A 26,002-nucleotide genomic window follows, 5' to 3' on the forward strand; every position below is an offset into this window, starting at 1 on the left:
AAAAAAAGTGCTAGGGTTGGTAAAAAAAAATGAGACTGTCGGCTGACCAGAAATACATTTTAAAAAGTGTGCAATTTCAGTATCTGTTACGTCCGGCAACTGTATCTCAACTGACTAAAAGGTTGTGCAATTTCCAAAAATTCTGCTAGGAATTCGATAAATTTAAGTCATAATCATATTAATTACAACTCAATTATGTATATTTTATGTCATCAAGAGGCAGTTGAAAATTCATGGGTTTTCCCCCAAATTTCATCAATATTTGGAAAGTTTAAGGGCTTCTCCCAGTCAAAAGCAAGCCTAATCTTTCTCCTACTTTTTCCCCAATTTCCCAGAGCAGCAGAACCTGCACATATCTGACATCAGATCAGCACCATTATCAATTAAAATTAACTAGGCATCATACAGTCTCCTGGTGAAACTGCATGTCAATATGACAAATCCATTAAGTAGCAATTAGTGTTTTCAAGATGGATGTTATGGTGGCCATATTGCATGAATGATCAGTACCATTTAAGGCCAGCTGTATATTGTTATAAGTCATTGGATGTAAACCCCGGAGGAGTAAAAATATGATTTAAATGGCTGCCATGATGGTCACACTGATATGAGACTATTTTCAAATGATAAGAAAGCTAGTTGGCAAAAATCCCATACTGATATAGCCTTCTGTTCAGGTTCAGGTCATGTAGAAATAAGATTCTCAAGATAGCAATCTTGGGGGCATATTTGATGTCTGAGTGCCACCATTTTCATTTAGGACCAACTATCACTTGGGATGAATAAGAGGCCTTCAGCTCTTCTGGTCCATGACCAATAGTGCTAACAACTGGATATACAGATAGGAAGGACCCCCCGCCCCCCCCCCCCCAACCTAAGCTGAATAGGTCATTCATTATGCCATAACTCCAAGTCGTGTAATAAACTTTATGCTAATGAATTAGCGCATTTTCCAAAAGAAATAATTTAGATAATTCACTTTTGTGAGTGATATATCAAACAAAATTTTGCTACTGCTCTCTGTAGTCATCAGTAACATTATGACCCAGATCTGAGTCTGTCATTTTGTCAATGGCTTGGTCTAGCCGAAAGCCAAGTCACCTGACACACAGGTGCACCAAGTTCAAATCACAGTTTACTTATATTCTTTCCTTCAGTCTTTTTTTTTTATATGCTTTTTCATGATAAGTGACTGCAGCTAAACAAGATCTGAAGAGTGGATATATTTCAGTGACTTAGCAAAGTAATTGTCCAGAGTGGCTATATGTCGATAAATCAGCAAAACAAGATCCAAAGAATGGCTATATGTTGCTAAATCAGCAAAACAAGATCCAAAGTGTAGCTAAATATTGCTGAATCAGCAAAATAAGTGTCCAAAGAGTGGCTATTATCTTGGTTAATCAACAAACAATACTCAAGGACTGGTTATATTTGTGTTTTTGTTTGACATACTCACCCTCCAAATAAGCCTGAATTGCTTTCTCTACATTGTAATCATAGTACTGTAACACAAGGATGATCTCATTGTTACTCTTCCCTGGTACGACCTCTCTAACAGCAAACACCTGCAAATCAGACCCAAACAAATTAAAATCAAAATTAAATATGCTGTTTCTCCACTACCATATAACTTCTCCACAGGCTCCAGTAAGTGATCCATGTAACCTTGACCTTTAACCTTTTGTTCCAGTGAGACCTATAATATTTATTCTTAATTCTATAAAAATGAGTATCCCTGTAAAAAAAAAGACATCACAGGGCCAAACAGGAGGCAAGGGAAGGTACAATAATTTAGATTATGGCAGTGATAATGTTAAAATTTTACATGTAACTAATTGTTGATCAACATTTCAGAATGTTACAAATATGAGGCTTTAATCACTAATTCAGTATTTCACACTTACATGATTTAGGAATTTCTACACATGACAGTAATTTTCACTCTTAAACAGTATTTCCATGTCTGTTGACCCATCCAAATGACCTGTCAAGAAAAATTTAACACTCAAATGTGATTCTCAGTAGGTCCTGATGTCATTTTAACCCATCTCTGAATGTCAAGGTCAAATACATGGTGATACCATTGGGAATCTATGTAATACTATTGCTAGAAGATAATATCTGGCATCATCACAGACAATTTGAAGGACATCATTATTTAAATACAATATGGCATTTTCATTACGCACACATGGTACATGTATTCATTATTGTTCATATTCGGGTTATTGCCAAATGAAAGAAAATTCTATCTCTGCATGATGTGGCAGGATTGGTTATCTATTTTCTGGTGTTAGGCTGGTGACCCAGGATATTATCAAGTACCTATGGTATGTATCAGTTGCTCTGATTAGATGCATGCAAGTTTTTGTTGGCTAACACAACTGCTAAATATGTACATGTACATTATCAGTTATTCCAAAAATAAGTACTGATACATGGAAGTCTGTTGACAGACAACAACATAGTAACAGCAGCAGATGTCAAATTTGTTTTCAGGTACAATAAATGAAATTGATCACCGCATAGTTCATTACATGGTTCAATACAAATAAATAAACTTTTCCTTTTACATTAAGAAAACAAAAATATTTACAATTGCTTTTAATAAATTAACCCCTAGCGACAACTTAACGGGGCAGGAGGTAGTAGCCTACTGCCGAGCTCTGTAGCATCATGGTCATGCATGATACACTAAAGTGGGTGGTATTATAACAAGGTAGACAGATGTAGCTCTACAATAATACCAAATAATCTGGAATATCTAGTTGTACTACAAACTACAGATTAAAAAAAACCCTCATTTTTTGGACCTGACTTTTTTCTACCCAAAATTCGCCCATGGTCAGAATCCGATTTTGTGTCCAGATTTTAGACTTTTTGGTCTCAGATCTAAGGCAAACCAGTATGAACTGCAAACAGACAGATGAGCCTTTTGATACAAAAATAATGGCTCTGTTTAGCAAAAAAAAAAAGGGAACAACTTTTACCCTTCTGCTCATGCGCAAGTCAAATAGCCAATGAAAAACGTTGTTTCTAACACAACTAGGTAGTATGTTATTGAAAGATGACCGGGGATTTGGTGTTTTCAAGTCTATTCAGAAATAGCTTTCAAAATGTGTTTCCTACACGATTTTCAGGTGAAAATGTCAAATAGCTCCAGGGGTTAATGTGTTAAAAAGAACATGCCGTCTATGCTGCACTAAGTACCAAGGGAGGTAAATCAGAATGAAATAAATTTAAAACAAATTCCTTATGGGGCACACTGATGGTATGAACTTCTTAGACTGATGTAAGTTAAGTTGTTTGCATTTGCAACATGCACAACTGAGAGAATGTTGGCATACGTTATTGTTACTTTCATGTGCTGTGGCTAAAATTTCTTTGGATATTTAACTTGTGGAAACTGTACATGATCTAAGCAAAAAGCAAACCAAAATGACTGCTTTTGAGGGTCTGAAAAATAAGCCTGAAGCAGTCCAAGGTACACTCTCTAAAGCAGTTATTCAAATAGGGGAAACAAATTTTGCCTGACCACACAATACCAAATTCTGAAATTGCAATAAATGAATTACAAAATCTTTAAACAAAAATTGTCTGCTCTTTTTTTTACAAGTAAACTCTCAATCCTGGAGGTAAAAATGACCAAGCAGACCTAGCTGTCTTAAGAGATGCACATCTGAACTATGGCCAAGCTGTACTCAAAATTACACATAACTAAAAACCAAAACCAAAATAATTACATTTCAACATTCTTGTAAAATACCCATGATATACATACAAAGTCTTTTTTAAGTAGCCAGTATAACTAGGGAAGAAATCTGGGAAATTCTTTCTCTTTAAATGTCTACCCTTATGCAAAATACAAAACTATAAAGCATCACCATATACTTGAGCAAAAATGAGAGTGCAAATGTAATGCAAGTCTACGAAGTATTTATAAATGGTAAAATAATTAAATGGGTATTTTATCCCTTTAATGCATACCAGTGGGTTATATTTTTGTTTCTAACCCACAATTTAGACCCAGGGATACAAGAAATATGAACAAGAGTCCCATGAAAGGACTAATATTTTACTGGGAATTTTTGTAAAGTAGGAATTCAAGTAAAGACCATTTCTTCCTTTAACACATTAACCCCTGGACCTTTTTGTCATTTTCACCTGAAAATAGAGTAGGAAACACATTTTGAAAGCTATTTCTGAATAGACTCGAAAACACCAAACCCCCGGTCATCTTTCAATAACATACTGCCTAGTTGTGTTAGAAACATCGTTTTTCATTGGCTAGTTGACTCACGCATGTGCAGAAGGGTAAAAGTTCTTTTTTCTTTCTTTTGTTTTTTGCTAAATGAAGCCATTATTTTTGTATGGAGACCACTCTTTATTCCAAATGCATATCTTACCCTACTTTTTGCAAAGGCTCATCTGTCTGTTTGCAGTTCATACTGGTTTGCCTTAGATCTGAGACCAAAAAGTCTAAAATCCGGACACAAACTCGGATTCCGATCACAAGCGAATTCTGGGTAGAAAAAAGTCGGGTCCAAAAAAATGAGGTTTTATTATCTGTATTTTGTAGTGCAACTAGATATTCCAGATTATTTGGCATCAATGTTGAGCTACATCTGTCTACCTTTCTATAATACCACCCACTTTAGTGTATCATGCATGACCATGACGTAACAGAGCTTGGCAGTAGGCTACTACCTCCTGCCCTGTTAAGTCGTCGCTAGGGGTTAATGTAAAAATGTATCCCTATTTCATGAACTTGAAGAAAATCGCGATCAAAATTGGTAACTGAAATGCTGATATATCGCATGTTTTATGGTCGAAAATGGTAGGTAGGACCTGGAAATTATAATCAACATTTTTAAATTATTAACTTTTAATAGTAAGTCATATAATTTGTTTCATTTTGTTCCAAACGACGTTCTTAGTACATCGTAATTAAAGAAATTCAAGGAAATTTCAATCAATGATAATGTCACTTACATCTAGTTGTAGGCAGTACATTAATATTTCAATGCCATTTAAATAATTGTTATTAATGTGTTTTAATTCCGTCTTTTTATTTCTCATAAGTGTAATCATCATAAATGCAGTGTGTATTTAAACATAAAATGTGGCAATCTACCGTAACAGCCATGTCCACAAGCATTTCTCAAAGAACCTAATTAAGTGCCGACCATGTTTTGATAACTGATTTGTAGAAGTATTTGTATCATGACATTTATTATGTCTTTTGAATCAAATAAAGAAGGTGGAATAAAAGAAAAGGTAAAAGGCATGTAAATCCTAAATGCTTAAAATCTAGTGGTCCATGTCATATGTCATGTGAACTCACACTACATTCGATCAATCGAACACTGTTATAAATGTTACTGTGTATGTAACATAAACTACCTTAAATTAACAGACTCATTCATAACTGATCAAAGATAGGAGGGCAACCAAGCAAAATGAATACTTCGTAAAATAAAGAGCTTGGTTTTACAGATACAGACCACTGTAGGAAAGCGAGTTTTAGAGACTTCCCGAACTGGCACTTACATATATCCTAAAGGACAATAAGAAGTTTCACAATTACTTTCAATGAAATCATGACATCGATACTGTACTAAGTGAACAATATAAAAATTGAGTTTCGATGTAGACGATTGTCTCACAAAAAGATGTCTCTAGTTTTTGAGAGACAAAAAGGAATCTTGTTTGGTTAGTCTAGTTCCCTGCTACAATGACTCCAACTTGGCAGTATACTATTAAATACCACTCCAGGAACCAGACTAATCAACAAAACAAAAACCAGTGACGTAACACACAGATGTTTTCACATTCAAGTGATGGTTGTTGAAACCAGTTAAAACGATCTTAAATATGTTGGACATTTTGAAAATAAATGTTATTTATACAGGATAACAAACAACTTCATTAGATAAAGTGCATTATTAACAATTATTATCGACATGACTGTAAAATGAGGATCCAGTCATTAAACAGCCCAGTTTTCTAACATTGCCCCCCCCCCCTCCGGTTTTCTCTAAGTGGATTTTTTAATTTTTGGAGGTCCCTCAGTAACTCGCGCCCTCATTTATAGTGCGGTATATGTTTGTGGACCCCGTTGTGCACAAGTTATCGAGGGAGAGTGTAAGAATGGATGGAAAGTGTATGGAAAGTTTCATAGAAATCTAAAAAAGTAGTTTAGGTGTAGTGATACCAAAATTACATCAATGGACAAACAGACAACAGAAAAACAGATAATCCATAAGCTCTTCTGGTCTATCACCAGTTTTCCTAAAAACAGATCTGTATTTGTATATAATTTTGCCCCCAATGCAGACCAAAAAATTCAGCAGAAACAACTTGAAAAATTTCTACACTGGCAGGTCATCTACATCTGAATACAAATGTTTACAAATTGATTTTTCTACCTAAAGTGATTTTAGCTTAATTGTGCATTAAATTATTTAATTAAAAAACATCCAAAATGTTACAAAATGTCTACAGAACTAGAAAACTTGTGAAATAGCCTGAATATTTAATCAGATTTCCTACATATTAATACAATCATACCTATCAAGTATCTGAAATGATCCTGGCTAACAAGGTCTTTGTCCAAAGCATAAAGTTCCAAAAATGTGTAAAAGAAAATTGAAAATATGCTGCAGTGACCTGAAAATGCAATCAGGTCATCTAATTATGACCATTAAAAATTGTATGGGCATATGCCCCCCACCCCCATGTGTTTCCTTTTGCACTGGTTTTAAAATTAGAGCAGGTAGTTTTTATTTTTTTAAAAATTGTAATGATTGGTTATATATTATATAATAAGTCTTTCAAGTATTGGGCAAACAATGGTTCAATTAGATGCACAAATCAATTTCAGGATTCAGGAGAAAAAAAATGTGTTGCCTCATGATCATCCATTAGCAATTATGTAGAACTGGGAATGCCACATTTGGACTCATTATTCTTTGATGGTACTAGACTAAGCCAATTCTTTTTCACAGCCATATTCCTGCTCTTAAATTATGACCCTTTCTTTAAGAATTTCCTTTTACACACCTATACATTGGATAGTTTTTACTATTTTTACCTTCTCCTTGATGTTGTCTTGCACAACCTCTGCCATAACGGTCTTGGTACGAGTATCAAAGTGGATTGTTCCTTGGTTATCTGCAATAATGAAAAACTGATCAGAATTATTGTATTGTACATTGGATGCAAGTGTCTAACATGGCAGACTTGTGACCTACAGGGTGCAGGTTTGAATCTTGCCTGTGTCAAGGAGGGTCAGCTACTATGGTGCATCTCTGAGCAAATGAACAGTTACCTTGGCAAAATATAATCTTGCATACATTTATCATACAGAAAGTTGCATGTATGCTTGCATGTGGGTAAATAGCTCAGCACTTGTCACTTCAGGTCATCACATATTTATAATAATAATATCCAATTATATCCAAGTTCACACACCTCCATTCCCCCATGCTGTCCACAACAAATTCTAAATATATTCTTTTCTAGTCATCACATCATATTCCATAGCATTTCAGCATATCTACATTTTGTCACTTGTTAACTCTTTCATATCCACTTTATACAACTACCATATATACTCGCGTATAAGCCCGTTCGCATATAAGCCGACCCCAAAACTGAACAGGTATAAACACTAAAAAGTGCATGACCCACGTATAAGCCAACTTACAACTCCGAGGCATCTCAAGATGCATGAGGTAAGTTCTAAATGCATTTATTTAGGCACACTTGAATTTAAACAAATTACATGTATACCTATCTCGAGGTTGCCATGCATGATTATTAAAAAGAAATGGTATAAACTTGTTTGAAAAATAATTTATTTAATTTTCTGTTTTCTTTTAAAGTTTTGGAAATAATGCTTTGAAAATTATGCCAATACCGTAAAAGCTGAGTTGTAGTTTGCTTTGATGTAAGCGACCTTACACCATGCCTGTCAACTTAACACCAGGAGAAAAAAAACTCCCGATTTTTGGGGTCGCTCCATGCCTACCTCCCGATGTCATAACATCTTCCAATTTTTGCTGAGAACTCCTGATTATTGCATTATGTCTTCGATTTTTATTTCTTCTAAACAAGTCCTACAGGTTCTGTTGTATCACCTATGAATTACTGTTGTGACAAAATTATTATTTTAGCATAAAGAATTAGCTTCTTCACTAAATAGAATGTTAAGTTTAAACATTATTCACATAAATTAATGATTTTTTTTACCTCTATAATAATAAAAAAATAATAAAAATAAACCAGAATAACAAAAATAAGCCACAACAATAAAATCTTCCACAATTAATTTCAATCCCAAGAATGATCACTACGAATGCTCTAACTCCATATGCTACAGCTCCATTCCCACGAAAGAAACTTACACGAATGAACAACTAACTTTTTTATACCTTATATACCAATGTTAAACTGGTATAGTTACAGGTCAAAATTCCCTCTTATCACAAGCCAGTTTCAGGATTTTAATGATTAACTGGCCTGTACTGCTGTCTCAAAAGGAAAGACAAATTCGCTGACTATCAACATAGAAGACAGTGAAACATCAAGCTTTCCATTGTGTGGAAAGTTAAGTTTGTTCAGCTAAAACAAAACTAAAATTGATTAATGCTGATCTTAGTTGATCTCTATGAGAATTATAGCCTTTATTATTACCACTCTTCGTGAACATGTAAATTTTGATGGATATGTGCCTTGTACAAACAAATGTGTGTACCTTTTTAAAAATATTACCTCAATTTGTAGGATCGCTTATATCATTGAAAATGAGTAACTCGTGAGTGCACGATTCAACGTAAATGAAACAGCTATTAAGGACTAGCTGAAATGTTATCTGGAAGAAAACAATTTGGTCCAAACAATGAATGAGGCAAAATCTGCATCTATGTTTGGGAATAAGTATGGATTTAAGTGACGCTATGCACGCTTTGCACTGTGTAAGTACTGTACATTATAGTTCAGCATGGTCTCCCTGGTAAATTCAACCAGCCCGCGAATTATGAAGTCTGTATTTACCTTTATTTAACTTCATGTTGGAGACATCAGAAAATATGCACATACAAAATAATAACAAAATCAATTATAGTACTTTATAACAGTTTAATAATTGTCAGGTCACCGAAGATTACCTTTTTTTACACGCCTATGTCTTAGGACACAGAAAAAAATATCGTTTTGTGTCCCAAGATTTACAGCCATTACAGTAGTCAACAAAAATACCTAAAAACTTATCAAATTTACATATTGGCCCGCGGATAAGCTGAAACACCACCACCCCCCACTTCCAGGCCTTTATTTTTTCCAAAATTATTCGGCTTATACATGAGTATATATAGTAGATAATGGTTCATGTCAATTGTATGTATAATCTGTCTTGTCAAGTCCAATAAGTGTATTAAATGATTTCAGGATGGGGTTGTCAGTAGTTTCCCATTTATTACCCATAGCTAAATCACTGGAGGTAGAGAAGGACTCTGAGGTAAAAGTTAGCTTCATGTATAATTTTGTTTTTCCATGCCCATAAAATCTATATATGGCTATAGGGTCAGAGTCTCAATAGTTTTTAAGTTACATCCTGGGAACTAAGTCCTTGAGGGGTTGGGAAAGATCCTTGGGCATCACCCAATGGTCCAAGTCAAATGGGTCACTGTTCAATATTATATGCCATATACAGAAAGGTGAAACAACAACTCTTACCTTATTTGAAATTTACCGGTTATCCCCAACTCCCATAAGTGTAATCTAATTCCCTAGGAGTTGGCACACTTTATAACCACAAGTTAAAAATCCAAATCACACAGACACACATACTCATGGGGCTATCACTAAACAAACTTTTATTTATTTGTCTACCTTAAATGATGCAGCTGTTTAGAGACACTATACAAGTATGACCATACATGTATGTACAGGAATGCTGACTGCCACAATATTCCCATACATCACTGAACACCTGGGGATAATTATTATAACTGTTTTTCAAATAGACTGTGAGATACTGACCTGTTGTTAAACATCAACCAACTTACATCAATATTTTACCAGTAATTCAGGTCTTCTTCCTGCACATGTTCTCTACATATATTGATTGAAAGGCTTGTTAGCCATTAAATTTACATCCTAAAAACACAAAAAAGTTTATACATTGACCGTAATTTATGGTGTGGATGGAGAGATGGAAAACTTGTAAATGGATGCCAAAGTGATCAAGCTTTTGCCATGGTAGGCTCACACCAATGGACTATTAACTCATTAACCCCTGGCGCCACGTTTACATGGCAGGAGGTAGTAGACTACTGCTGAGCTCTGTAGCATCAAGGTCATGTAAGATACACTAAAGTTGGTGGTGTTATAGAAAGGTAGACAGATGTAGCTCTACAATGATACCAAATAATATGGTCATTTTAGGTGCACGACAAAATAAAATAGGAAAACCTAATTTTTTTAACCTGTTTCCCCCCCCCCCCAAATTTGTTTGTGGTCAGAAACCGATTTTGTATCTGGATTTTGGACTTTCTGGCCTCAGATCTAAGGCAGACCGGTCTGAACCACACACAGACAGGTGAACCTTTGCAAAAAGCAGGATAAGGTGGGCATTTGGAATAAAGAATAGTCTCGATACGAACTCCAAATTTTACTCTTCTGCTCATGCACGAGCAAAATAACCAATGGAAAATGATGTTTCTAACACAATTAGGCATTAGACTAATGGAAAATCTCTTGGAAGTCATTGTATTCAGAAATAGCCCCCAAAATGTGTTTCCTACTCGCATTTCAGGCGAAAACAACAAAAACCTCCACGGGTTAATGAGTTAATTTACTGATTAGTGATACTGTAAAGTTACAATTGATCTCGAGGGAAGCATACCTCTGAAAACTATACCAGTACAACCTCATCAATACAAAATCTGGAAACAGCCAATCAGGGGCCACAACTGTAAATGAAGTCTCAAAATGATGGAAACCAATCTCATTCAAGGCATCATCAACATAACGCTACATGCCAAACATGGTCGACATTCAACAACACATCGTGAAAAGTTATGCTTTAGATACCAACATTAGGAGAATAGGCAATCAGGGAACACAAGTCCTGTAAATCATATCACAGAATGCAGGAAATCAAAATTCATCCAATGTCTCATCAATACAAAGCCACATGCCAAACTTGGTTGAAATCCAACAATCCTGGATAAAAATATGCAGCAGAAACCAATGTTAGAGACATGGCTATCCAAGGATGTAACTCCTCTACATCAAAGTGGAAAACAGAACTAATTCAGTCTTGTCAACATAAAGGGCCAAAACAAACATGGCTGAAATCAGTCAGTAGGGCTCAAATAAAGCAATGTCCAGAAAAAAATATAAAAAAATAAAAAAAAAAGATAAAAAATATTTTGTATACATACAAATAAAAGGCTGTCAGAACACAAGCACGGATCAGGGCTTTTTTCAAATGTTTCCCATATACTGTTGTTCATAAAGTCATACATTAAAAATTAGGCTTCCTTGTACATGTGTACAGAGGTATATTCTAACAATATTAATAGGATGACCAAACAAAATATGTGTTGTTTCATCATGTGAAACCACATTATAATCGGTTCTCATTAGCTGAGTATTAAATTCAGTGAAATCAATTAACAGAAAGTGGTGATAGTCTACATACAGAGAATTCACTTGCTGGTTCATCACTAATCAGCTGTTATGAACACAAATTTTCTGAAAAAGGATTGTAACTGTTGATAAACTTGAGCTGTGAAGGGTAGTATAGATTACAGGGACACATCAATTTAGAGGTAAACTCTTGAAAGCAGTAGGACCTGACAAGCCATAAAAGATAGTGACATAACAGGGTACCATATTTACCCCATTGTTATGTCCTCACAATTCCTCCAGAGTACTGTAAACCTGGAAGAATTGTTATTGCCAGTTATGAACCATCAGTGGCACCCAAAACTGGCAGTGTCCCCAAAAGTCGACAAATCTGCACACCTTGCTCATTACTGGGGAATAGACATACCTACATATGCAACATCCCAGTGACAGATTAGCATTCATACTTATAGTTTAATTATGTTTTGTAAAACTATTTTGAGTGGCATCGAGAAAATGGGCAAAGTATAATACTGCACCCATACAGACCAAAAGATTATGTTGCCAACAATATATATATATATATATATATATATATATATATATATATAAAGAGAGATAGAGAGACAGAGACAGAGAAAGAAAGAGAGGGAGAGAGAGAAAGAAAGAGAGACAAACAAACACATATATACACGCATGTTTTTGTGTGATTTCCATTCTCTGCTCCCACCTCCACCATTTTCTTACTAAAGATTTTCAAAGGCCTGTGTTATAATGTATGACCAGATCCAGATCAATACCTGTGTTACTTATGAATGCAGCAGTTTACACCTGATGTACTGCTTTACATGTATAATGCAAGAGAGATCAGGGTTTATGCTATCAATATTACTTGTGACTGCAAGTTAACGGTGTACACCTGATGTACTGCTGTGCATGTATGATGCATGACCAGACCAGTATCTATTTGTGTTACCTGTGACTGAAGTGACAGTGTACACGGTAACACCTGATGCATTGCTTTACATCTTTACATGTATAACGCATGAGAGATCAGGGTCTATGCTAAATTTATTACTTGTGACTGAAGTTGACAGTGTACACCTGATGTATTGCTTTCCATGTATAACACATGAGAGATCAAGTTCTATGCTATCTGTATTACTTGTGACTGGAAGTTGACAGTGTACACCTGATGTATTGCTTTACATGTAAACGCATGAGATCAGGGTCTATGCTATCTACAGTACTTGTGACTGGAAGTTGACAGTGTACACCTGATCTACTGCTGTTGCATAATGCATGACTGATCAGGATTTTGTTATATGTAATACTTACGACTGCATTAGCCCCAATGGCCAAGAGGTGTGAAGCACTCACCTTTACATATTACTGCCATCTCACCTCTGACCAGTTTCAGGCCCAAGGAATTTGAGTACACCTATGTGAGAAAGCATGCCAGAAGCTTTCTGTTGTTTCAGTGGCTCTTGCCATGTTTTATGGGTTCTTCCTCCGCCAGTTATACTGGTCACCATGTTTAGCCTATCCTGCACTGAGAAAAGCAGGCTGTATATGGTGTTAAATTTTGGTGGCCATGCAATGGTTTGCAGCTTAAAGGTACAATTGGTTTGGTGATTTATGACACAGCAACACACATAGGTTATTCAGTGCCAAGACAAATGGAGTCAAGTGCATTACTCATCGACACACACAACAGCTGACTCTGGCTACTTTGATGGTACTATTCAAACCCCCACCCTTTTGGTCACGAGTCCAGCATGCTAAATGCTGAGCCACCGCAACTCCCTACAAGGACAATGACTGAAGTATTGTAATTTTTTCCAGGGTAATTTATTTAGTCCTTTCTATAATTATATTGAAATATATGCAACAAAACCTCAACTCTCACAGAATTTTATTTCCCTCATCAAACTGTGTAAATCTAACAGCTAGGTGTCCTCTTCCAAGCTATAACAAGCACTATATTATACAACTTCATACAAATATTCTTTATTACATATCATAAAAGTACACTGTTACATTCTCATGTCAACATTTCCAGTTTTTCACTATGAAGACAAGCGTGTGATATTTAACCATTTGACTTCAAGGAGTCACAGCTGGCCGAGCGGTCTAAGTCGTTTGCCTTTACAGATCACTGAGTTTTCATTAGCTTTGAAACTTGGGTGTCCAATAAACTCTCAGCCAACATAAAAATTATTTTGACAACCAGTCTGAAAATCAAATAATAATTAAAAAAAATGGCTGCTATTTCTGTGGTCAAAATAGACTGTTATCTGGTAACTGGTTTGAGATGTCACCATGGGTTACCATCTTTGTCTCAATACAGGTAAACCCCATTATAATGCAATTCATTATAATGTGATTTTGCTTATAATGCGATGGCAGCATGGATTCCAATTTTTAATTTTAGGTGACCTCTCTTTTTAACATCCTAAACATGTGCTCTCAGAAAAGCTGATTATTTTTATCCATATCGGATTTTTAAATCCCAGCACTGCTTTTAATGTTGCCTTAACTTCTGAAATTTTCTAAAACATATTGCAATGTTATATTTGTTAACGAAAATAAAGGTATCAAATTCAGACAAGTTAAAAGATTTTTGAATACAGTAGGCACTGTTTAATGTTTGGAGGAAGTAACAAGTAGCTAGTTTGACATTTTCCGAGAATTTGTCACTGCGATTCCACTTATATTGTGATGTTATTCCCCAAGCCAGACCTGCCAACCCTGACGAGTCCGTCTCAGTAAGGCAGTTGATTTGTTTCAGTAAGATTGACCAGTTTTCAGTAAACTGTAACAAAATATCAATAACTGCTATTGTAAAGCTGGAAAACAATTAAAAATTTGATGCATCGACAATAAACATTATGTTCAAGTGTAAAGTTTATCAAGTACACATAGACTTTATTTATCACTACAAACTCTGAGTCTAGTTCCAAACCCTATGCAGCTCAATGGCTTGTTGCTATCTCTAAGCTTGACATAATTCTTGGAAATTCTTTTCCATTTCACATGACAACGGCAATCATATCTCCTGCCACAAGACATACTCCAATTGGCATGTGATGTCCAAAAAATGTAATTGTGTCCTTTCCAGCTTTTATTCATAAAAATCTTAATACTCCATTTTATTCTTCTGTTTGATCATTAACACTTTTCAAGAAGCTTATTTTCCCTTTCGTCTTAAACATATATCACTTTCTTCACACCATTTTTAAAAATTCTATAATGAACAGTTTGATCATGCAGACTCTTCGACAAACAGGTGCAGATTAAAGCGTCTGCAGTGCTGCTGTAAAGTTAGTCTGGTTCCCTAATTTCACTAATTCTAAGATGAAACCCAGACCCAAATAAAACACTGATTAATCAATTATCCAGATTTTTTGGCAACGATCATTTTATATACTTTTTGCTAGTATGCTGTAAGTCCATATTTTACGGGTAATTTTCTAAGAATTACGGCAAAATCGTAAGAGTTGGCAGGTCTGCAAAGCATCGCATTATACTGGTAATGGGTTTTACCTGTATTTGGAACTGTCTGTAATATAGGTACTTTGATCTGAAAGAGTTCACTGTGAACAAGGAGAGGATTTGATCATGTATTACTCTGGAGGTTTTGATAAACATGGTGGTGGATTTTGACAAATGTACTGTTGTAGGCAAATGTGAATATTGTGTTAAGTAGGTTACAGCAACCTTTTATAGCAGCAAGTTTTCTTCCCAAGATGCGAACTCAATGCATGCTTGGTCAAAACAAGATTCCTGAAATAAGAATTATGGCCATGATGTTGAAGACCTACTGATGTGTATCATATACACCTGCCTATAAGTTGGGTCCAAAAGCAAATGCACTAACCGATTTGAGTCTATGCAGTTTGTTAGGAATAATCAGTAGAAAAACAAAACATTAACCTGCAGTGGTCTGCAGGTGCATTATGCAATTTCAGAACATGATCTATGTTGACTGCAGTTTGATTCAACTTATAAGCAAACATATATCATACCCATACAAACACACACACACACACTTATACAAGTATGCTGTCTGATTCTCAAAATTGTGAAAGAAAACATGAGAATATTATTTCCTTCATACCTCTTAAAGAATACAATAAGAAACCAGTTCAGCTCTCCATCACAAGAAAAGAACAGGACAATTTATTAAAAAAGGCTTTTCCTGCACTTGACCAAGTTTTAGGTTTCAGATGAACCTTCATATTCTACCATATATACTTGCTTGTAAGTCGAGTCCAACCCTAAATTGCACAGACCAAAATCTACTGTTGCATAATGTGTAAGCAGATCTGAGTCTCTTCAGTTTGATAGGAGTAATCAGCAGAACAAACAAAACAATCTGCAGAACAAACAAAACAGACCAGATCTGCAGGCACACTATGCTACGGCAGAATAGGATCTTTGTTGTTTATAGTTTACTAGACTTATAAGCGAGTACATATGGTATGTCATTAACGCAACAGAAAATGAAATTCTGAGGAGCTTTAATAAATAATTTCTTACACGTACTCTTTTGTAACAACAACTCAATTACAGAATCATACTTCTTGCATTATCTCTTCTGTATGAAAGACGGAATTTTTATTCAAATATTAATATGTTGTATTCATCCCTTAGAATCACATTACAATTGTATATGCGTGATTTGGATTTTTAATGGTGCTTCAAAAATTTTTCAATTCTGCCAATCTACAGGCATGGGCTCAGACCGCTAATTCATTACCAAAAGATATTATGGTCAATGAATAAGTAATTTTAAATATTTTGTGCACCATTTATACAGTGATACACATGTCCTTCTTCAGTGATATTGGGACTTTTTGAAATAAATATATCCCAAAGCATTATACCGGTAAAAGCTAACTCACCAACAGTCTTGCACTGGTAGACACACAAAATTTTGACTTGCTTCACAAAATCAAAAAGTTTGTGCAAGTGTGATTTGGATTTTTAACGTAGCTTTAACAACTTTTCAGTCATATCAATATGATGTCTGCAATGTGCCAGTTTATAGTGATGTCTAGCACTGGGGCATCATGCCGCAGACATGTTGCATGATATCCCACCCAGTCACATTATCCTGACACCAGGCCTACCAGTCCTAACACTCACCTCTTAATGCTGAACATCAAGTGAGTCAGCTGCTGGTACCATTGTACAAGTCTTTGTTATGACTTCTCTGGGGTTCAAAGTGGATGCTCAAACTACTTAGGCCACTGAAGCAATCCAAAATATATGTAGAAGTTGAATGTACTTTTACAAGTCTTCACAAATTACAAAAGATAAAGCCACACTGATAATACAACTAATAGCCCTATGTCAAAGTACTTTAGAAAAGTAAGTATCACTAGTTCTGCTACATGTGAATGGTGCCCCGCTCAATTAATAATTAGTGGAGGGGGTCCTAAGATAAGTAACAGGTCCAATGTTCCTTCCTGAATGTCATAAGAGATGAGTAAATAAAGGAGGAACGATAACAGCTCAGTGTGTAACATACCAGACTCTTTACCAGGTGTGAGCTCGAATCACTAGATCAGCCTGTCACTACAGCAGTGCATGGCCCTTTACTTCAACAGCCTCGTTACTAAAATACCAACCTGATTTGGCATGCCATAAAACACCAAAAAAAAACAAAACCATCCAGTCATGAATATGATGCAGCATATCAAGTTTATCTCATTACTTCAACTCAAAAAAATTTCAATTACATGCTCCTATCTAAAATCAAATATAAATAATAATCACATAACTGAAGACACGTTCAAATCTGTTACATGAGGAATACAATGAATCGCAACAATAGAGCTTTCATATCGTCAGATTTCACAGTTATAACTGAATTTCACACCAATGGATCTATAATTTACTTTTGTAATGATCACTTTTCAGATATAAAATTTCTGAATATATAATGAAAATATAAGCTGTGCGCTATGAATGGGTGATAACCAATTTGTGCAGCTATAAATTAAAGATGTTATATACATTATTAGATGCCATTACAAGGAGTTGCAAACCAGGTTTCTTTATAATCTGCATAATGTTAGGCAACTCCCATCTGTGTATTTTCTTTAAGAATATATGCTGTAGAAAAAAATCCACATTTCTACTTGAGTTGCAAAAATAACATCAAGTGATAATCATTGGTACAATTCAATGGCACAATACCACCAAATGATCTATCATAATCAATTAGGCAAAATTAAGAATGGCATACATGTACGTGCTAAGTTTTCAATGCTCAAAGGATAGTTTAGCTCAGTAGTTAGTCCTACATTTACCACTCAGAAACTGAATTAAGAACAGTCTAGCTTACGGCTATTTCTTTCTCATGACATCTCTACATTCTTCTTTTATAACTGAACTGTTTTAGATTTTAAAATTTACTTTAAATTCAGTAAAACCTGTCTTGAAAGACCATTGCAGTGAGAGACTACCTATTCTGAGAGACCAGACACAGAATGGACAGATCTACTGATTATATAATGTTATGACTGGTTATGAAAGGTCACCTCTTGAGATCATACTTTCTGGCAGAAATGGTGGTCATTCTTGCTGATTATCTGCTGTTGCACTAGAACTGTATAATTACACTGTACTGTAATCACTGAGTAGAATAATAAGAACAACTAGCACTAGAAGCAATGGAACACTGAACTTTTGCACTTGTGATAGTTCTTTTACGATTATTTGAAATTTAATTCACAATAATTTAAGGTCCTTTTTAAATACATGTACATGTATTCACTTTGTATTCCAGGGCAATAAATTATTTGCTGAATTTTACAGTACTTGCCGGGAGCCCTGAGTGGCCAAGTGGTCTAAAGCACTCTCTGTTATGGATCACTGCCATCTCACCTCTGTCTGTGTGGGTTCAAGTCTAGGATTCAGCTAATGTGGGTATGTGAGAAAGCTTGCCAGTAGCTTCTTGTGGGTCGGTGGTTCTTCCCGGGGTTCTTCCTCCACCATTTATACTGGCCACCATGCACAGCCTACTGTGTGCTGAAAAGTGGCGTTAAAACCTACAACAACAGCAATTGCTGGTTTTGCTTATTCTGTTAATTAGTTTAGTCGAACAGAGCCTAACACATGTAGCTTATCAAGATGGTGAATGACTGATCAAAACGTGTGTGTGATTTGGTGTTTTAACATAGCTTTAACAATTTTTCAGTCATATTCCTATGATGTCTGCAGTGTGACAGTTTTAAATGATGTCTACACTGGGCATCACACTGCAGACATGAAGCATCATGTCTCACCCAGTCACATTATCCTGAGACCAAGCCAACCAGTAATAACATTAACCTCTTAATGCTTCATGTCTGCGGTTTGACTTGGCCAGGGTTTAGAAGGTACAACCACAATGTGAGTGGTTTATCATTTATGTTCTTAATTGTTTTGTGTACATTCACACAGAAAATATCAGTAGTAACATAACTGACTTTTCTAATTCAAGGTAAAACAGTACAACTTTTTTTATATACAACTGAAGGGAAAAAAGGAGGATTTGAACTAGGTCCAGCGATATATGAGGTTACCATACTTAACACTAGATTAAGAATTTGTTACAATATTGTTAAAATTTCTTGGTCATAATGTTATCAATGTCTAATGCCACACTGAAAAAAAAAAACATTTCTGTTAATTCAATCTTGTACACTATTTTATTTTAATTTTATTTACACATATACTGTTATCAATTTCAACCGGCATGCAAGTTGATCCAATAACAACAAACCACACTCTTCAAAATTATTTTGTCATCAAAAGATCACTGGGTGATTATTAGAGTTTTTACAGTAATCGTCAATCTGAGTTAAAACTTTAACAATACAAACAGACTTATAAATACAGATTCATGTACCTGTAGCACTACCAATCACATCAATGTATACTGGCTTTCTATCAATTAGACCTTAGACATGTGAATGAACTCAATTTTAAATGGTGTGACAGCACAAGCATTGTGTAGTCAGCTTGAATAAGGAAGTTACAACGTTAAATGAATGTTTATGAATGTTTATGATTAGCAAATCTACCTGTCATCCAAACCTGTTCTGTTTTTTGTATACATGAACCACCTTACCAACAAGGATGTGATAAAAATAATTGTGAGTAATCACTGTACAAGATATACTTAACATAAATATGTACATCATGTATTATTATTTACTCTTTCCCAATTTCATACAAGTCAATTTTTTCTACCGTAAAATGTACAATTGGCTCGCTTAGAAGTACTTTCACTAAAGTCACTTTGATCAATATACAGACCAGTTGCATAAAACTGGTCTAATATTTTTTGACTTAACATATGAACATGCATTAATAAGCACCTCTCATTTCTTTTGATCAAAACTCTATAAAAATAGTCTCATCTAATCAAACATGCCTGGTGGGAGTGAAGCAGCTGCTAAAATACACCCAGAATATCATGGTTTTCACAGAACCTACAACTAAGCATGTGATGTATATTAATACTTAACTTTCTGAGTTCAAATTAAAATTAGTCCCAAAATTTTGTATGTGCTTTAATGAGTTTGACCCTGTGCAAAATGTGTGTGTGTAGAAGAGAATGAATCAGGAGAGCACAGTGCCCAAAAATTACCATGGGACTAAACTCTTCTCTTATGTAAATAAACGGGATGAGGAGGCTGTTTATGACATTGTTGGAGTGTTCCTATCAAGATGACTTTTAACCTGTTGAAATTACCCAAATTATAAGTGCATTCTGTTGTTATTGCCTTGAATATGAGTGTTGTTTGGATTAATCAATTTGGTTAAGCAATGGAGATCTTTACTTTAGCACCTGTTACACTGACCTCATCCCAAACTCTGAAATGAATGAATCCAGTTTTTGTGCTAACCATGCATGTAGATCACTATGGTGACAGGAAAAACAAAAAGTTGATAAAAACATAACGAAAAAGCAAACTATAGTATAAAAAAACAATGTAACCTTTAATGGATATTTTCAAACAAGTGATATGTGCCCATATAATGCAACACAAGTCCCTTCTCTTAGTCTTACATATGACCAAATTAATTAAAACGGTCAGTCCTTTTATTTTATTTATCATCACAATAAGCTTCCACAAGAGCATATCTACGTATGAAGAATACAATTTTGTGGTTCTTCAAGTATTGTTCAAGGTCAGGTTTTATTGAACAATTTCAATGATAATATCTTGAGAGAAGAAAGAAAAAACTCTGTAGTCCACAACTACAATGGGTGAAAAAATTTTATAAGGCCACAGAAGGAAGATACAATAATGCAATTACACTAAAACCCCTCTGAGGACAACTTGCAATGTTTGGTAATTGTCTAATTTTACTATGCCATTTTGACAACACAATTAACATACAATAAATGTTGTGAAATAATTACATAAGTGACAGGATAAGTCAAAAGAAGAAAAAGAAAATACAAACAGGCAGAGTAAAATTAGGGTGTCCTAGTACACTAAACCTACAAATTTGTGACCATAAACTTGCACGCTCTCCCACTGCAGGTTTTTAATTTCACAAAATATGTTTTTAAAACATATCACTTCTGTTTAATTCAGTTCATGTGATTCTCCCATGAAGTTTTGTTAGCCATATGTAATAAATTGAAACTATTGTGCAGACTCACTGTGCCAAATTGCTGCACTTTTTTTCATGTGCCGCCTTCCCATTTATAGTGACCCCTGGAGTTGTACCCTAAAATCTATTATCTGTATTACATTTGCACCCCCTCAATATGCATGTACAATTTGGTTAAGTAAATGTAAAAAAAAATACAAAAATTCACAGTAATTGCAAGTTTGTGAAAACTTTGCCTTGACCCTATCCTAAATGCCCCCAAAGAGATGCATAAAAATCATACCACTCTCCATGTTCACTGCACTTACAATGTACATGCATCAAGTTGGGTGAATTTCCACTCAGTGGTCAAGATGTGGTTACAGACAGAGAGCTAAAGTGTTGGGATAATAAAACTAACCTCATGTACCATATATACTCACTTATAAGCAAGATCCAATTACAAACAGCACAGACCCTGATTTGCTATCACATATTGAACAAGCAGATCTGGGTTAATGCTGCTTGTTCTACAGATATTTCCTTTAAAAAAGTACATAAGATTGCTGGCATATTATGCAACAGATCTGGGTATATGCAACTGGATTTGACTGGTAACATGGAATATACATACAAATACATGACAGGCTATGAATTATTTACTAACATATTTTGAGAGTTTAGTAAACATGTTAAAGGATATTTGGGACTGGGGCCTAAGTCTACCATTTTTATTATTTTTAAAAACAATTAATTAGAACATTATTTTCAAGAGTATATTGCAAATGTTTTTAATTATTAAACAATAATTGACTTTTTAGCTATTTATTATTTTTTATACTGGGATTTAGATAATTTTACCAATCATAATCAATGAGGCATACTTTCCACCCCCGAGGACATGTAGTGAAATCAACTTGTTTCCGAGTATAATCTATTACTTGTTGACATAAGATGACAATTTAAAAAAGCAATGTAAAGAATATTTAAAAAATCTATTTATGAGACCCAGCTTCTGTCATCCTGAATCTCTGTAGAAGTCCATCCCATACATTTAGATCATTGTGGCAAATTTCATTGTTAGTAGGCTTATTCAATGAAAAGATGACCCCTGTTTTTCATAAAAGATTTTAAGTTTTCAAAAAAAAAAAAACCAATGTAATTGAAATCAAGATCACTAACCTATTGGAGATATGACAAATATGAAAAAAACCAAGTTCTGTTCTATAACTTTCGATTCATAAATAAGACTGTAGCTTTCCCATTTATTAAAGTGAAAAATGTTATTCAGAATAGATTGTTTTAGAGTGGTAACTCTCCAAAATACAAAATCCAGTTCTTTAATTTAAATGCTGCTGAAGGTCATCAGAACATGAACCTGTGTGTGTGTAGGGGTGTATGTGTTTTGGAATCTTATCATAGCTTTAGAAAAAATTCACTATGATGTCTGCAGTTTATAGTAATGTCTAGCACTGGGGCATCATGCCGCAGACATAATAGCATTATGTCCCACCCAGTCACATTATCCTGACACAAGGCCGACCATTCCTAACACTAACCTCTTAATGACAAGTGCCTAACAAGGTAGCTTTTTGTTCCATTTTTATAAGTCTTTGGTATGACTTGGCCGGGGTTCAACCCAACAACCTCTTGCATCTGATGCTCTAACCACTAGGCCATCAGAGCTTTCAAAACTTTGTTGGTATCTGTTTTACTTACTTATTGTAACAATCTTTATCTCAATCTTAATCAGTGTTCCCACTGAGCTAATATTAGCAATGGTACAATTATACATAATGTCAATAGTAAGAGCCATTCATAAAAATCGTTAAATTTGCTGACCCCAAACCCAAAAGTTTCAGCAGCTGTTATAAGTGAAGTGGGTGGGTGGCAGGTTTGCAAGCTGCAGGAGTGAAAACATTTTCAATAGGTGGCACTTATGAATAACACAAAAATGTTCTCTAGATAACAGGAAGAAAAAAAAAACACAAATTACTTGTGACCAATCTCTCAGATGGGTAACAGGGCACTCCCGACTGCAAATAATTTAAAGGTTAAGTTCAGAGTATATACAACAGAGGTATATTTAATGAACTCCCATGCACTGAAAATATCTGAATTTTTCATATCACACGAGTCATCAAATCATACTGCTGACAGAGGAAGATTTTTACACAATATTTTACCTACTGTTGAATTGGGATTTCCAGCATGCCAATTTGACGACATACCAAAATGCATTATTTTGCTGTCAATTGTTACTGCTCCAATGGAGGCTGGCATGGTCAAGTGTGTGACACTGAATTGTTCCAATCAACAATAAAGAGATATTCACAATGGTGTACACCTGGCATATTCAACTTCCTCCAAGCCACAGCCAGATGAGCAACACCCTATTGTGTGAAAAACACAGATAAAACCAAGTAACTCCAGCCTGTAGATTGCACATACCGGGTACAAGAAGTTGACAAGAAAATAATGATTAACCTGGAGTTCAAATTGACGCCTGATCACTTTTGTAAAAAAATCATCTTTTATGCTTCCACTTGTAAAGTTTCAACAAACATCAGTAAAAGACTTTTCATCTCACGTCCACGATATAAAAATATTTGACAAAGAATCTTCTATCATTCATCCAATGAATAAAGAAACATTGACGAGACCGCTGCTTTCTTTATAGCTTTAATATTTCGCAAAAAAAATGTACATGGTGAAGAAAGACTTCATCAGTAAAATGACAATGAATGGCAAAAAAAGTATTTAAAGTGACAATAAATCACACAAAAATATTAATCTTCATAGAAAATAATGAACATTATATTATTCTCTTTCAAAAAGAATAATGAATGAACTGGACAAATCATTGTGTAATTGTCCACCTGAAGAATGTATCATTCATTGTCAAAAAAATCATTAGGTTTGAAAAGCAATTCTCATTTCCAGAAAGAAAAACTGTACTGTGTAACTTTTATATCACTTTCTTTGACAAGTCAGAAAAAGCATTATTTACTGTGATGCTAGTCAAAGAAACATTTAAACAAAGTTAATGTTAAAAAAAGACATTTTTATTGTCTTTAATTTTGTGAGCAACTTGACCTTGGAATGGATGCATGTAAAGTTTCATGGCAATCCTCAAAGTAGTTGCTCTTCTATTCAATGACAAATAAAAACATGGTTGTTATTGTTGTTGTTGTAGGGTTTAACGCCATTTTTCAGTACACGATAGGCTATACATGGCGACCAATATTAATGGTGGAGGAAGAACCCGGGAAATCTCCAGAAAGAACCACCAACCCTCGAGAAGCTACTGGCAAGCATTCTCACATTATCCGAATCCAAGACTCGAACCCACACAGACAGAGGTGAGATGGCAGTGATCTGTAATGGAGAGCACTTTAGACCACTCGGCCACTCTGGCCCCCCATAAAAACACATAATGACAAAATGATTGTTCAGATTTGGAAGTATATAGATTTGTAGTCGTCAATTTACAACTTGTGTAATGAAAGTAAATTGACATTATTAAATATACAAAAAAATGGAGATTTTTGGGGGGGGTTGGCCAACCATTTGTTTCTCACAACTGACCACAGCACTTTTTTCCCAATGTTACACAAAAATAATCAAGGAAAAGAAATCAAGAAAAAAAATCCAACCATCCTAAATCACATTAAATATATATTTAAAAAAATTCTCAAATGTCCTACCTACCCTAATTTTAACACCAGTCCAATAGGAAACAAGATTTTTTCGCCTTATTGATTGAGATAGGCAATGATAATGATTGCATTACAAGTGGCAACATTGAGGTCATGCTAAAAACAGTAAATATACCACCAGTCTTCATTGAAACTATATGACATTTTCCTTACAGGGTAGAAAGTTGTTTATTTAAAAGCATAACTTATCTACTATTTTCCACTTAACAAACCGACCACTCTGGTGATGTAAGGGGTTAAAGCATTTGCTTTGGATGTGGGAGGTTGTGGGTTCAAACCCCAAATGGGTCATAACAAAGACTTATAAAAATGGTATTATTAGCAGCTGCCTCACTTGGCACTCAGCATTACAAGGTTAGTGTTATGCCTGGCCAGCCTGGTGTGACTGGGTGGGACATGATGCTACATGTCTAATGTCCCAGTGCTATACATCATATAAACTGCCACACTGTAGACATCATAGTGATATGACTGACAATTTTGCAAAGCTATGTTAAAGATCCAAGTCAAACACACATACTACTTAACAAAACAAATGATTAACTGGATGTGCTGAACAAAATACATTTAATGGCATTTGACCACAAACATTACTTACCTAAAATCTGACAAAACATGACCTTTACAGATGCCATTACATATAGGCTGTGCTATATACCAGGTGTGTGTGTGATTTGGATTTGGATTTTTAATGTAGCTTTAACAATTTTTGCACGATGTCTGCAGTGTGGCAGTTTTTAGTGATGTCTAGCGCTGGGGCATCATGCCACAGACATGATGTCCCACCCAGTCACATTATCCTGACACCAGGCCAACCACTCCTAACACTAACCACTTAATGCTGAGTGCCAAGCGAGGCAGCTGTTAGTACCATTTACATAAGTCTTTGGTATGACTTGGCTGGAGATCGAACCCACGACCTCCCACATCCGAGGCAGGCTATATACCAAGTAACATTCCATATATTAACAAATACATACTCTTGAAATAACATGCCAAATATTGACAAATGTGCTACAAGTAAATAAGTCATTAAAATACTT

General features: G+C 35.1%; 1 protein-coding gene across 2 annotated transcripts in view; it reads right to left on the reverse strand.

Annotated features, from left to right (window-relative positions):
- LOC149790263 (spermatogenesis-associated serine-rich protein 2-like) overlaps positions 1-26,002 on the reverse strand; it is a 154,350-nt gene that overhangs the window by 76,635 nt on the left and 51,713 nt on the right. For both annotated transcript variants that reach the window (XM_089972305.1, XM_089972304.1), the window contains exons 2-3: positions 7,094-7,173; positions 1,457-1,565 (exon numbers count right to left, since the gene is read on the reverse strand). In XM_089972305.1, coding sequence (XP_089828431.1) covers positions 1,457-1,565; positions 7,094-7,129 — 145 coding nt within the window. In that variant the 5' untranslated portion in view covers positions 7,130-7,173. The remainder of the gene's footprint in view (positions 1-1,456; positions 1,566-7,093; positions 7,174-26,002) is intronic.

Source organism: Sinohyriopsis cumingii, chromosome 10, assembly GCF_028554795.1.
Source record: "Sinohyriopsis cumingii isolate HCF-2022 chromosome 10, ASM2855479v2, whole genome shotgun sequence".
Classification (NCBI taxonomy): domain Eukaryota; kingdom Metazoa; phylum Mollusca; class Bivalvia; order Unionida; family Unionidae; genus Sinohyriopsis; species Sinohyriopsis cumingii.